The 15,693-nt window shown below is 36.5% G+C and overlaps 1 protein-coding gene across 20 annotated transcripts in view; it reads left to right on the forward strand.

The window, feature by feature from the left end:
- The first annotated feature begins 1,785 nt into the window (after positions 1–1,785).
- R3HDM1 (R3H domain containing 1) overlaps positions 1,786–15,693 on the forward strand; it is a 55,199-nt gene continuing 41,291 nt past the window's right edge. For 15 of the 20 annotated variants that reach the window (XM_010575153.1, XM_010575157.1, XM_010575173.1 and 12 more), the window contains exons 1-4: positions 1,786–1,986; positions 2,886–3,096; positions 11,414–11,455; positions 11,901–11,990. In XM_010575153.1, the coding sequence (XP_010573455.1) occupies positions 2,926–3,096; positions 11,414–11,455; positions 11,901–11,990 (303 nt within the window). In that variant the 5' untranslated portion in view covers positions 1,786–1,986; positions 2,886–2,925. The remainder of the gene's footprint in view (positions 1,987–2,885; positions 3,097–11,413; positions 11,456–11,900; positions 11,991–15,693) is intronic. The other 5 variants (XM_010575162.1, XM_010575172.1, XM_010575175.1 and 2 more) reach the window with 3 other exon arrangements.

Below are 15,693 nucleotides of genomic sequence, written 5' to 3' on the forward strand. Positions count from 1 at the left end.
CTGCTGCTCCCTGCCATCACAGTCTTCTCAGTCACATTGAGGGAGTAGTGCAGGATGATGAGGTGTTCTCCTCAGAGTTGTAACTATTTACGATGTATTAAAATATTGTAGCACTAAAGGAAGATGCGTTAAATGCTATACGCTGTTTAAACGATAATTTAAAATTCTTCTTACCCAGATCTCTTTTGCAGGGTTTATTGGGGGAGGGGGGAGTGGGGGAAGTACATTATTCTTCATTCTTTATGTGCACGTATCTTGTGAAGTGTTGCTTTCTGCTGTTTTTATAGTTGTTTTCCAGGAAGGGATCAAGAGATTGCAGTATCCTGATGTGTATACAAAACAGTTTGAATACAAGCTGGTGATACTGTTGTGGAATGTAGATAATACAAAGTACTTGCTTTCTTTTGCTTAATTGTAAATCCTACTTCCCATCTTCAGTTCTGCAGGTTTTTCTTCAAACAGGATATGGCTTTTCTCTCATGTAAAGTCAGTATTATATTTAGCTAGTTTTCTCTTATGTTATTTTATATTAAACTCTCTTGTTTTGACAAAACATTAAAACTGATAGAAGGCTGGGCACTGTCATAGCCCGACCTTGTAATTTTGATATTATTTGCTTTCTAGTGACCTCATACTTCAGAATGCTTAAATGCTTTCGTATTCTTTCAGCTAAGAAGCAACTTGTTGGAGACATTAAGATCTTGCACAACTTGTCTTTCCATCCTTTCTTCCTGCATGTAGTGCAACGCTTTACTTTGAAGGAGAACAGTTTAGTTCAGATTCTTCACCTACATCAATTAAACCACATTATTGTGGTTATAAACATGGTGTAAATGTCTCATTTGTTTCTTCATTTCACTTCAAACAATTCTGTTCTTTTTCACTTCTTTGTTTTCCTGAAACAATTCTATCATGTTACATGGAAATTAAGTAGCTCAACTGAGGTGACAGAAGGTGTTCTTGATGTTTATTATCATTTGTGCTGGTTTTATAAGCCCCTGACTAGTCATGAGAAAACTGTTTGGAGAATGCAATACAGAGATCCTTTTCAGCTATTTTATTTCAGTGTATCTTTCGCAGGTTTGAAAGATAGTTATTTGTGTTCTTTGCTTTAGGATATTTTTGCTATGTTCATAGGTTACATTTTGTTTGCTATTAGATGTCTGTTGTCTACCACTTCAAATGCATGCTTCCTTGTGAGTGGTGATACCACTTATTTCTTGGAAAGGCAAATTTGAGAAAGAGGGAAGATGGAACATTGTCAGGTTTGTAGAAATTTGTAAAACCTCATTCAAGGGCAATTACTTTGTTGAATAAAATAAAATTGTCTTCTGTAATTCAAGTTGTCTGAATTATTGGTTATGTGTTGTGCTTGTAGATTATTAACGATGACAAAGAGAAAAATGCTGCTATGCATTTGTGAGCTTTCATGGCCTATTACTCCTCCACACCTGCTGGGCTGCTTATTTCAAACTGTCTTTTCAGACTCTTCTGGAAGATACCTGCTTGTTTATAGAAACGGTTTCACTAGGAATGCCAACAAAATGTTTATTATGACTACTTGTTGACTCTGTAATACAGAAATATCTTGGAAGTTTAATGAAAAATATTATTGCTGCTATATAAAGCGAGTCCAATGAACAGATATGACAAATGCTGATTTCTTCTGTGCTTTTTTCCTTGAAATGATGACACCAAAAAACTTAAGTAATCATGTTCCCTCTCCCATCCTGCCCCAAATATAAAAGTATCATGTATTTCCTTTGTTGATTTTTAGGCATTCGAAAGGGATGTTCTTGCTGATTCAAGACAACATAGTTCTGTCCAGGACTCTACACTGGGGATAAGGACATGGGACTCCTCCTGCCAGATTCCAGATGGTTCATTACAACTGACATCTTGGTTGACAACTGTGAAAAGGAACTCTGGATTATTTTATTTTATTTTTGTGGGAGACCACAATCCCCAAACTGTAGGACATATCAGGTATTAAATCAGATAATTAGACTTTTCCATAATGTTAGTTGATTGTTATTTGTTTTCTATGTAGGACTTTAAGCATTCAGATCTTATTCTTTGTTTCTTTTAAGAAATGGAAAATTTTTGTGTTTACATCTTGCACTGTAGCTGAGTAATGACAAGAAGTCTTTCTTAGGGAAAATTGGGGTGGTTCTGTTACAGCTTTAATTTTTTTAGGGTTATCTTCATATAGTATTTAAAACTATTTTTATATGTTATAATTACTGATAATGATTGTTATTATCTTAATTACAAAAGCTCTTTCTTTCCTTCTTTCTTTCTTTCTTTCTTATTGCTTTTGAGAGTGTGCTTAATTTTATGAAGACTAGTTTCATGACATTTAGTAGGTAGGGTAGTTCCTGCATTCGGAACTTTTCCAGTTGTTACCTGGCAACTAGGAAACTTCAAAGTTTTAATGAAATTTATGAACGTTTGCACACTTGGCGCATTATGATTCATCTGTTTACTTTCAACCCTTTTAAAATAAATCTATATGCAATTCTCTTTTCCATTCAAACGAGAAAAGCTTCGTTTGTTTCTGTTGGAAGCTAGTTTGATTTGGAGTATCTGAATGCTCAGGTGTTTATTTCAAAATACAGAATGGAAAATCTGCAAGCGCTATCCTATAGCATAGCTCTTAGTTCTTGTTTGTATAGATGTCTATTATTATAAGCCTCTTGGTAAAAGTGGTTAAAAAGAAAATGATCACTCTCTCCCTCTGATACAAGGCAGGAAAAAATATCATAACAGGAGGGGGAATCCTTTTTGCAGCAAAATCGTGTTTATTTTGGGCAGCTATTTTGGTATGTAATTTTTTAAAATTAATTTAAAATTACTCAGTGATCTGCTTTTTCTTTGTCCTAAAGGTTCCATATTTCTTGTAGAATTTTAAAATAACCTTTTCTAATGAGGATGTCTGATATTCTTACTGTAAAAGATGAAACCGATGCAATGAAGGGTTCAGAAGGTGAATTTAAAGATACAGACCCAGTTGAAAACCTTATAAAATCAGGAAGTCAGGAGCAGATTCAAGCAGAAAAGGATGAAAATTGTCCTGATAGCAAAAACAATATGCCGGTAAGAAGCTTTTCACTTTATTTTTCACTAATATATCATGTTAAATAAGTCTGTGTCTTGTTCTTCTCCCTTTCTCATGATCCTCTTACGTGTTTCTTTGGTACAGGTCAGGAAAACTTGACCAGTGTTAGGGAAGCAAGTAGGATGATTATTGCTTCCTCTCTCCTCCTTTGCCCCACTTCTCTGTTTATATTCACGTAACTATGAGAGTCAGTCATTTTTAATTGTTTGAAGTACATGAGCGGTTTTAATGGGAACCAGGCAATTTGTCCATATTTGTGTTTTCCTGAGCTCACATGTGAAGTTGAGTCTTTTCAGTGTAGCAGAACAAGGGAAAAACTCGGCACTCAAGCTGTGTTTATTGTTGCTGAATCCTGACAAAGTCTCAGAGACTGGGCTGTGTTAAGAATATGCTGTATAGTAATAGTGTGGTTTGACCAAAACACTAAAATGTTGAGTGTTGCTTGTATGAACGAAGCACTACAGCACAGCTCAGCGTGTCTGCCCTGAGTAGGGGTGACCAATCTAGGGCTCTTGAGCTATGTGCAGCTTACAGGTGGCTCAGGTGTAACTTTTACAGCAGACCTGTACAGCATAAGACTAAAGTAATCAGATGTAGGTAATCCAAATCCCCAGGTGTCAGAGGAATCAAGTCAGCAGAGCTTCTGAGGCCATTAGGTCTGGGTCCTGCCCTAGCCACCAGCAGAAGGTCCAGCCTCAGCCTCCTTCTCCCTACATCAATGGCAGAGTGAGCTGGTGAGCTATCTTCCCGTCTTGGCTGCTAGCTAGTATTCCCCATACCTTCCCTTTTCCTCCGTTCTTCACCGCTTGACACTTTTGGTATGTGATTTATTAGGTAGGAAAGCTTAGGCAGACCTCATGCATACACTGAAGAGCTGATGCATATAAATGAATGGCCTTTGCGAGGTGGGAGATGCACCTATAAAGACATTGTGGCATCAAATTTCAAGTGAGAAGGAGGCAGGGGAAATAGTATGAAAATATCTTGTGCTAAAGGAGAGCACACCAATAAGGATGGGTTAAGGATTTAGGCAGCAGATTTAATACCTCTGAGGTTTAGTTGTGCAGTTAGTGTTTATGCTCAAGAGTCCTGAAAGACGGGTCTCTTTCACATGGGACAAACTAGCTAACTCCTGGCTGAGGCTGTCCACTTGGTCACTGAAGACTGTAAGTGTCTTAGATGAGGTGAGGAGTTAAGGAAAGCAACTGAAATTTTCTGGCGCAACCTAGAAAATGGGGCAAATTTCTAAGAGAAAACACAGAAGACTGTGTTTGACAAAAATGAGTTTTCTATAGGAATTTTGTGTCTGTGGGTTAATAATAAACAATTTTCTGATAAAAATCCTGATTGGGATATGAATACGGCAGTATTCTCTTGTGGATTGCAAAAACAGGACAGTAGCTTATTAGATTCTTGTTATTGAGAATTGAGTGAAAGGTTCTTTTGGGAGTAGTTCTGTTCAAGACTAACAATTCAATATTCCACTGAGTGAAGTAAGCTCTATCTGCTATGTTAAATTGCTTCCAAATAAATCTTGTAGACCACCGTAATAACAATACAGTTTTACACTTTAATATCTGCTGGCTTTATTAAGGCTGGCATCAGTGTAAATAGATAATTTTATGGAAAAAATAAATCCTTAAAATGAAATACTTCTCCTGTGACATGTGAGAAATAACTGCTACTGAAAAACTGCTAGATGTTATAGCTGAGGTGGTATTTTCTTTAATCAATGGAATGTCCTAGTAGTGAGGCTTAAAAATTAATTTAAGGTTTGTTTATTTTCATACAGTTCAGTAATTTGGAAAAATCTCATTCACGTTTTCTCATTCAACAAATCTCATTCAACACATTTTAGTGTGGAAACTTCTATGAGACTCAAGTGGCAAATCTGCCTTCCTGCAAACAAATGTTGCTGTATAGTCAGTCTAGAGAAATTAATCTGTTGGTGCTGTCAATGGCTGTGGGGTTTGGTGAGGGGGTTGGTTACTTGGTTTTGTTCTTGTACAGGAGTAATAGCTGGTGGCTGAAATAATTACGTAGCATACGCAAGGTGAACTGAACAACTGTGTAATGAAGGCCGTTTGATGGAGACAGCTTTGCTGTTGTCTCCATTTAGTGTTGATGTTAGCATTGTGTCCAGGAGTCTCCATCAGAATCAGAACGTTGCTGTTACATGAGTAGTGTAATTAAAAAACGTGTTTGTAGGCTGAGGATGTTGATTTGCAGAGTGGTAGGAAGACAGTCAATTACAAAGTGGAACCTTGCTAATGTAAGCCCTTTGCAACAATTGAAATCAGTAAAAGTTAATGTCACGTGTACTGTGGTAGCTGCTAGTGCAAATATCTATGTCATATATTTTTCACTGAAAGCGTGTTTTATGCTAAAATACAAAACTAAAATTTTGGCCTGTCCATAGTAAACAAAACTTCAGGAAACAGTAGAGTGGTCAGCAAGTTTTTAACTAATGGATGATTAAGTAGTTTGGTGAAATTTCACTGGATGTACTGCTTTTCATTAAGTGCAGGTTAAATGTTACTGTAGTGGTGGGAAAAAGAGCAAAGGATTTGCTGAGAAATGTTAGAGAAGATTATCAGAGGATTGGAATTTGTTGTGTTCTTTTGTTTACTAATTGAGTATAACAGAGGATGGGTTGGGGGGTGGGAGTTGTATGGGGCTTGGTTCTGGCTTTCCTAGCTAGTAGCTAAATGCTTAATAGGTTTCATATCTATTTGTAAACTACAATAATATTCCTGAGTACAGTTATCATTTGATTTCTAACTTCTTTACAGCTGAGTAAGAAACAGGCTATGACCTTTCCTCTGTCTAAACCTATCATGGTTTGAATTCAGGTATGTTTCTGGATCTTCATGGTTCCAGAAACTGGTGATTATATTTTGAAATGTAACTGTGGCTCTGAATTCCAGATTACTTTGAGATATTGTGCATTAGTAACCTATTTGCTGTTGCATACACCGTTGGAGGTACAATATGAATGAGAAAAATATCTTATTAGAGTACGTGGCTAGCGCTCCCAATTTCTTTAAGCAGTGTGAGAGTAGTATAATTGATACACAGATTATTAGGGAAGGTTTTTGAATTGCCGTATTTTGAGGTGACCATGAAGTAACTCTTAAATGGAACTGGAAACAAGAGGCACTCATCTGAAAAGTACTTTTACCCAAGTCATGTGCATGTCAGCACTTTGGTAGTTTTTGTAATCAAAAAGGTGTTGGTTCACCAGTCACTGTTGTCTCCCACCTGTTAATCTTATCCAGGTCAGGTGACAATATACTAATTCTGAATTAGGTAGAATATGGGGTCTGAAGTTTGTTGCCTTTGTCACTGGGTGGTGAGACAGGCAATACTTCATCTGCTCTAAGGATTGCTGTTACAAAGTTAACATGTCAGGAAATACTGACAGAAAATTAAACAAACAGCCTGGATTTATCTTACAGGATAGTGCCTTCTATTCATTATTAGGAAGATTTTTTTTTTTTTTCCAAACCCAAAAATATTTAATATCTCCATAACAATTCATGTTGGCTTATGTATAATCCGGAAAAGGAGGTTTGTTCTTATTCTACAATCCATGCAGTATGGGGTTTGGGGGGAAGAAGAATGTTAGTCTTAAATGCTGTCATCTCTGCACTGAAAAATAACCATTAATAAGTAGATTTAAGATCCTTGATGGGATGATGATGGCCAAGGCAGTAAACGACTGAGAGAAAGCAAGCTGCATATCACTGTGTATCAGGAAAAGCACTTGCAAACTGTGGAGAATAAAACCAAAATATGACCAACAAAAAAGGCCTCACGGAAGGATGGAGACTGGTGCGTGAATGCAGGAGTTGTATGCATCCACCATATGATATGGGCAATGCAAATGTATTAAGTGAGTATATCTGTTTTGGATTTATGCTAATTAAGCAGATATCGCTGTCCTTTGGAGGAATTGGCTTAATTTTTTTACTTAGCAACTAGACGTCTCTCTTCCTACAAGTTTCTTCCCTCCGTACTAGCACAAAGCTTTGTTTTCTCTGTGTTCCACAGCTTGAGTTCTCTGAAGCCTTTCTTTGCTGCCTCCCCAGCTGTTTTGGTCTTGTCAGGATTTACCTGTCTTTGTTTCCAAAATATGTGACTTAATACTTTTTAGTAGATAGATGATTGGGCAGATTCTGTTTGGTTACTTTTGAACTGTTTAAAATACTTCTGTGTCCAATGAGGAAACTATTTTTCCATCAGTCTTCCTCTATTGTTTCCTGGAAAATTGCTGTCACTACTCACTAATACAGGACAGCAAGTAACCATAGACCATGCTGTTCTTTCCTTCAGTCTTCAAAGCTACCTGTGGTTGTTAGGACTGTAGCCCTTAACTGGATTTAAAATTGAGACCTAATTTAGAAGAAAAGTGAGAAACTGAATGTCCTTAGAACACTTTGTTCAGGTCTCTCATGTCATGCCTGTCTTCTGAAATGTCCAAAGGGTACTTCAGAAATAGATGTAGTACCTTCTCCAAAAACCTATCACACTTCTAAGTTTGCCATCTTGTGCCTGACCTGTTTTTATCCAACTTGTTTAGACAGCATAGTGATGATAGAGGAAGGTGTGTAACAACTCCAGATCTTTACTTTGTATTTAATATACGTGATGTATGGAGGTAATTAGGAAAAAATTAAATAGGCGACTACTCCTACTGAAAGCCTGGATGTATATGATTATATGTGTTTGGCAAACTCTTATCTTAATTACCTTTTTATTTTGTAGTTGGAAATGAAGCATAGTAGTTGGTCTTACAAGTTGTTAGTTGGTTTGGGGTTTTTTTTTTTGAGACAAAACCCTAATCATTCTTTTCATTATGCAATTGTTTGGAATACTTGCTTTTAAAGACTGTCTTGAAATCATGCCCATAATGACTTTAAATGGGGCATAAATTTATTTTTAATCTTGCTGTCATTAACACAGTGTTTTCTCAAGTCAGTAAAAGTCTTTGAGAACTGCAAATATAAAGAAATTGCTTAATTTGCACTCACTAATGATTACATATTCTAAAGTAGCTATAAATTGTTTTTCACAAATGGGGAACATAAAGTTGCTCTCTAGGAGCAAAACTTAGTAAATGCAGAGAAATTAGGAGAGAACTAAAATTCACAGACCTGAAAAGAGAGAAAATGTGCATTAACAGCTGCAACATGCATTGACTACCTATTGTCCTGGAATTGCAGTGGAAATGTAGTTATCTTCAGCTGGCGTGGTTTTGCTTGAGAAGAAGATGATTGGGCACAGATTCTAAGTTTTGTTACTGTTGATGAGTGCAGTTACTGTTGATGTAACAGGACTTTAGGTTTTGTATTTCCAGGTGCAGACCTTACATCATAGGCCTTTTCTCACATTAGCTGTCCCTGCAGTCCAGCCATACCAGATTTATTCTAGTGCTTCTTACCTGTCAGGTGTGTGGTGCTTATTCTTTACAGTTACAGCTGGATGTGGGGGCTTGTATTTCAAGTTTTGACATCCTTAAAGTCATGCAGGAAAGCAAGGAATCCATGCCTATCAAAGGATTGTTTTACAAGGCAGTTGTTTCTAGATAACAGGTCTTAATATGATGGGTGGGATGATACTTATCTCATGTGTAATTTTGAGGTTTGAGTCATTTCAGTAAAGGGAGAATCTTCCTCCTACAGTGGCCCCCCATCTCTCCCTAGTGTTATTGGTGTGGGTTTGGTCCCTAAAAATTGTCAGGTGCTCATGAAATTGAGCACCATGGTATTCAAATACCTTAGTTTACTACCCTGAATGTCCTATATTGTTTTGATGAACTTATTCCCCATAGGTTGCAAACACCTATCTTTAAAAAAAAATCTTTAAATGCAGCATAATTGACAGTGTCAGTTGGGTTGCCTTTCCAACCTGGAAACAGAACTGTGATTCTGCAAGCAAAATGGAAGATGAGATACAACACATGTAAAACACTTAAAGGAATGTACCATCAAACTTGTCCTACTGTGATTGAAATCCGAAAATCACATTCATTTTAAACATTCTTATGAAGAATTCAGATTTGATACTAGATCATTTCAATATCTCAATTAAATTTTGAGGCATTTGCTTTGCTTTATCTGGCATGGACAAGCATGCTTGAGTTTTGGCTGCAATGGATTCCTGAGACTTTACTGAGGTAAGGTGAGGAGGAGATACGTGGTTTGTACAGTTTTTAATTAAATTTAATTATGATACGGTTCCAGCTTCCCAGCAACAGTCTCTTCTCTGTTGTGTTTTTTTGTTTGTTGGTGGTTTTTTTTTTTAAATCATTTTTAAAAATAATTGAAATATGTATGTCTTAACTAACTAGTGAGCAGTAACTTAAGTGTAAAGTTTTTGTTAACAGTATTAGAAATTCTGTTTGGCTAGTTTACAACGTCTTAAGTCCTGTATAACTAAGTTGATTCCCGTCCCCTCCCCACCCTGCCCTGCCTTCACCCCCCCCCCCCCCCAGTGGTGGATCTGAGGTATTTGCTTCCATATACTCTTTTCAGTTATATACTGGCTTCAAAGCTTCCAAAATTTTGGGAAGGGTAAACAATTGCTCAAGCATAGATTCTTTTGCCTGTTGTTTTGACAGTGAACTGAGGACTCCACTGGCAGTGCTGATTTGATTTTAAGTTCGCACTACTTGATTTGAACCCGCCTAAGATAATTGATGCTGGAGTAATTGATATGAGGCTGGGAAATCATCCAGTTCTTGAAAGTTTTGTAGCTTGCTATAATAGAAGCTTTGCCAGGGATATGCAGAGTGCCAGCTTTCAATATCCAATGTATGCTTTCAACATAGCTGATTGAAAGAAAAAAAATATTTTGCAGGTAACAGCAAAACTTAAAGTCTTTGTATTGTTCCAAGTATGAGAACATTTGAACTGTCTTTGCTGCTCAAAATCTCAGCAAGCTTCCTTTACAAAACTGATGATGAGTTCAGTTAGCTTTCAGTGCTGCTATTTAAAATCCTGTTATATAGTGAAATGAGCTTAAATGAGCACCCCTTCTGCTGCTTTTCAGCTAAGCTGGTGCAACATCCAAAAAAAACATTTGGGACTTGAGAAAACTGGAGAAATAGCGGTTCTTCTGCCTTTATGTGGTAGAACCTTTTACTGTAGGTTAGGTGTTCTTTTTAGCAACATATATGTTCTGCTAGAAATTAAGGCACTTGATAGACATCTGCTCCTATGATCCTAGGGCAGGGAGGGCTGTCTTTATGTGGTTTTTAAACAGAGTTTTTGTTTAGTTTCCTTCTGAAAGGATACCCCTTTCATAAAGGAGGAAATATTGTCCATTAAACAACATTTGAAATTATATTACCAGTGTTACTTTTTCCTTACAAATATTAGGCCTGTGCTCAGTAAAACCAGTTCTGTTAAAGGCTTGTCTATTCATCAGTTTTAGTTCTACAGTGAAACCAATACTTAAATTATGTTATGCCACTGTAAGTGCTTCTATTCCTGTGTAACTGTCACAGAGGGTTGAGTTAGTTTTAACTATGCAGTTAAGGAATTGTTAAACACTTTTGTTGATTCAAATGTACCTTTCAATCATGCGTACTGTAGTAAAATTCTGGTAATGCTTCTTCTTAAAAGAAACAATAGTAATAGAAGAAGGGATCTGGGAGTAGAAAGAGCAAATGAATGCATAGTATATAACTAAAATGGCTCTGGGAGGAGGGAAAGCATATTAATGCATGGTAAGTTACTAAATTAAAGAAAAATTGACCAGTGGCCCATTTTAAAGTCTGCTTTCATAAGTCCCAAGATGAAAGAAAAAACCCCATGTTTTAACCTGCTTATGATAGGTCATCATCTGTTCCCTGGTAGAGGCAATGCTGCTTTTTTTTTTGTCTTTTTTTTTTTCCCCCCATATTATTTTTTCAGGTAGGTTTCAGGAATAGGAAGAAAGTTTATAAAAGCCATGTCATGTTGCCAAGGAAATTAGGACATGAGAATTTAAACTGTAGGAGTGACTGAGAGAGTAAACTGCTTGGATCTTACTGAGCAAGAATAATGCTTGCTTCCTGTTATATTCCTGTAATATCTATTGTTGATAAATGAAGAAGAGAAATCAAGGACAAGCACGATGAAATTGGGAGAGGATATAATCCTTCAGTCAAAAGCACATGCTGTTCCTTTCATAGATTTGACCATCATGTCAGTAATAACTGTTAAAGCTTGCTCTTATACAGACTTTTGCATTAATAAAATTGTACTATTAAGTTTAATATAAACCTTTTCTGTTGTGCCTATCATTCAGCGGCCAGTGCAGTCTTTTGGACAGACAGCAAAAAGGTCGAAGGTACAGTAGACTTGTGTGCTGGCATGCTAAGGAAGCCCTTCATGCTTGATGAAGCTTTGTTACTTTGTGAAAAGTGCCTTTAGTTTTATTTTTTGGCATTGAAGCTTTGTTTTATTCTGTTGGATTTTTGTCTTGCCTAGTTGTCTGCTTTTGTGGTTTGCCTTTATATTTTTGGTGGCTTTTTATTGTTATGGAGAGAAACACTTTCCCAAAGATTTTATTTACTTTTCATTAGATGTGCTCTATTGTGCTGATAGTGCCTTCAAAAGCTGCAGTTGCTTGGGTATTTTCATCCTAGAGGAAATTATTTATTCTATTAAAAATATTAAAAATGCAGTTTTCGGCCATTTTGTTTTACATAAAATGAATGGAAAAATAACGGCTTATGGTATATTTATATCATTTTTATAAGCCATAGTTTTTAATTTTACATACTTTCCTTTAGTCAAACACAAAGTTAAAGTTAGTTCGGAGCCTTGCTGTATGTGAAGAATATCCACCACCTCCCACAGCTGAAATATCACAGGACCTCCAGGTAAAAATCACATTACTGAAGTTTCTGAAACGATTTGAAGTAACTTAACTGTTCAGAAGAAAATCTTTTCGGTACTCTTTAAATATGCAGACATCATATAATTTTAATTTTTTTTTAATATAGCTTTATAGAGGAGATAGTATCAGATGAAGAATTTGCTGCTTTCTTTTTCTGAACTATAATGGTTCCTATATGGGGAAGAGGGGTTTTGTTGTTTCAAATTTCTAGTGTTACAGTGCACTTGAGGCAGTCTTAAACTGCTGAAGTGCTGTCTGCCATCATTAAGACAGCAAAATGATGATTAATATGCAGCATAATTTATTGGCTTTTTATATATAGAAAATTTAAACAGTTGTAAGTTCTGGTGCTTTAACTGGATTCCTGCATATTAATCATAATTGCTGGTAGTTCTATTAACACATGCCTGAAGTATTTCTGAAGACTGATCTATGACGATGATATAACACACTTAAGAAAGTTCCTAAGTGCTGGACAAAATATGTAAAAATACCTTAGAGAATTTAAAACAAAATCTAGCTTTCCTGACTTTACCTTCATACCAGTCTGTATTTTTAGAGCAAAATACTATTACTGGTTTTAATTCTGTGTATGTATGAATGTGGGGCTTCAAAATGCTTTTCTTTTTTTCCACTCCTAACGAAACTGAAATGGTTCTTAGTGGCTTACTCATAAAGCATGTTGACTTATCTTGCTGTTATTTGAAAAGCTTCTAAACTGTCTTTTTGTGAAAAGTCTCACTTTTAAGAAGCAGAAGGAACCAGTAGAATAGCAGAGCGTGAGGGGGTTTTGCTGGGGGAGTGGTAATTCAGTTTTGTGGAGGGAGGGAGGTTGAGAACCAATGTAGGCATTTGTCAAGCTAATTAAAATTTTGTAAGATTGAACCACGAAGTATCTAGGGTTTTTTTTCTTGGGAAAACTGAGAAAATAGTGTTTTTCATAGTCTTTCACTAATATGCCAGTATTTGAAGAGTTGACTAGAGAAAATTTGAAACTGGGCCTGTTAATTTGATGAAAAATTAAGTCTTAGATTGGTATAGACTGCAGAGTAAGAGGTTAAAAGACAACAGAAAAGCTAATGCTATTTACAATGATTTACAACCCTGTCATAATGTTTTGTGTAAGACTAACAAAATTGACTGAGTTCAGGCTTAGATGTTTAGTCTGAAGAAGTAGGGTTTAACTTTTTCAGTCACTGTAATTATAGGAAGAGAGAATCCTAATTTGATGGGCTGTTCATCCACAGTATATTTCAAACGTAAGAGACATTAGGATTTTTTAAAATCTCCAGCACTATACAACACCATGTATTTAATGGTTTAAAGTCAGACATCTATAATAAGCATTCTCTGCAGATGGCATTTGTTACCATGTCCTCTGGAATCGATCCTTAGCTGCATACTGCAAGGTTCTTGAAAGGAATTATTGCAGTAGTAGAAGAGATGTAGAGGCCAGTTCTATAGAATGAATTGAATTGTGTCATAATCTAAGTTTCTACAAAAGGAATATCGTAAACCAGTTTGTATATTAAGAAACAAAATTAGATCTAGCTCCGAGTTTTCTTTAGAAATGGTAATCTAGAAAAAATGGCTTATGAATCCCAATAACTATCCAAATGATTGAGAGAACAAATTTAATTCTTCCCTGTAGACTGGAGAAATACATGTTGAAGAGAAGAGTTAGAAGTAAGAATTTGTTGCAAGTTCTGACACTGGAGTGCACATCCTATGGGGCACAGGTCTTCCATGACCCCTTGTAACAATTCATACAGGCAATTCCTTCACCCATTTTGCTTTCTTTCCCAAAGAATCTTTGGGAATGGCATGGAAGACTTCTTCTGTGAGCACCAAACAGCTGCTGGCTGCCTCAAGCCCCACACTTCCAAGCATGATGTGTATGCTTTAATTGTGCTTCAGACATGTGGGAGGTCCGGTCGCTAGGTGAAGTGACTGTCTTGCCCAGCCCTCACTAGCAGTACGAGAATAACCTCTGTGATTACTTCCCCTTGCTGGAAAAGTCACTGCGGTGTTGTATCAGTGATTGCAACTGAAAAATGGCTTCCAGTTTTGTGTTCCTAAGTAAAACGGATTTTAAGAGTTAAGAAGAATAAAATTCAGGATAAAGTTGCTGGTAACACTTGAAGAATCCACATTTTTAATGGTTAGAAAGTGTTAGCCTTGATAGGACGAAAAATATACTTACTCAACTAGGAACTGGTGTGAGTTTTGGGATAACTCTGGAGGCTTGCCTGTGACTGTTTGTTAGTCACCCCTTCCACACTAGTGTGTACAGCAGCTCTTAGCAAGGTAAAACTCCTAGGTGTGTGCAGGTGTGGAAGTCACTTAGCAAGGCACTGCTGCCACTGGTGGCTGCTTCTCCTCAGAAGACTATAATGAAAGAGGTTGACAGACTAGAGAAATTGTCTCAAGCAGATCAATTTATTTTCTGATACACTTGTTTATATTTTCTTGAGCAATTGCAACATGAAGAAAGATACTGTTTCGTACTGAGAAACCTAGGTAAATGCTCACAAATTTTTAAGCCTTAATTGTTAAAAAGCACTGGCAACCCTTTACTAAAAGGTGCTATGAAAGTACAAGCTTATCAGTTTTTTGCAGGAGGAAGAACATAACTGATTTATTTGATCTTTTGTCTTTGTAAATACACTAACTCTTTATTCTCTTGCCGTCCTTTGTCTAAATATTAGGTGCTTGGGTTCTTCTGATTCTGTATGCTCTAATACAAAGTACAAACACCAGCAAAGGATGATCCATTTCAGCTCTTTTTAAGGAAGGGCTGCTTTCATATGAATGACAGTTGTTATTATGGGTAACAAGTAAATAAACCTTCAAACAATTGAACTTTTTCTTCTTTAGCAAAATAAAACAACCCAAAGGAGGGGGAGTCGGCGGAGAAGACCAGGGTCTATAATGTTAGTTTATACTGACTTGTGTAAATTCAGGTTGTTGGTTTTAGAGATTCCTGGTAAAAAGCCAAGACCCCAGGACGTAGTGTCTTTAAGTAATATTCTGTAATGTTTCCTGACTCTTGCCTTTTTCTCAAGTGTTTTAAGCTGGAGGAATTTATCAGGTTTTGATGGTTTTAGGGCTTTTGCTTTTTGTTTGGCTTTTTCTTGATTAATCAGGATTTGGTGACAATTTCTTCTGCTACAATGAGGACTTCAGATAGGATCTGAGTTACAGCAAGGAGTCAGTTAAATCAGTACGCCAGCAGAGACCTGCTACAAACAGGGTGGGATTAAAAGAATTTTAGGGGAATAGAAGTTAAAAGGTTTTTCAGCAGCTTTCCAGTCAAGTAGGTCACATTTAATTAGATGCTACAGTTTTTATAGCATGAAATCACAAGGAAGCGCCCTTTGCTGCACAGTTCTGTTGTATCACACTTTGAAGTAGAATTGGTGGTAGTAGAACTGGCTGTTCAGATGGCTATTCCTTTTTTTAGCTCTCATTGGGAAAAGAAGTATGAAAATGATTACTTGCTAAAATCCTTTGACTAAACTATTGCTGTATGCTTTTACTCTGGATGGGTTTAGAATATGTAGTCACTCAATTTTTTAGTGAAGGAAAATCAGACTATGAAAATTTCCTTAGTTTACTGGTAGTTTTGTAGAGTATTATTGTAAAATAGAGAATAAGGTATTGGTGGATCCAAGTCAGAAATAATT

The sequence above is a fragment of the Haliaeetus leucocephalus genome, unplaced genomic scaffold, assembly GCF_000737465.1.
Source record: "Haliaeetus leucocephalus isolate CR32 unplaced genomic scaffold, Haliaeetus_leucocephalus-4.0 Scaffold451, whole genome shotgun sequence".
Classification (NCBI taxonomy): domain Eukaryota; kingdom Metazoa; phylum Chordata; class Aves; order Accipitriformes; family Accipitridae; genus Haliaeetus; species Haliaeetus leucocephalus.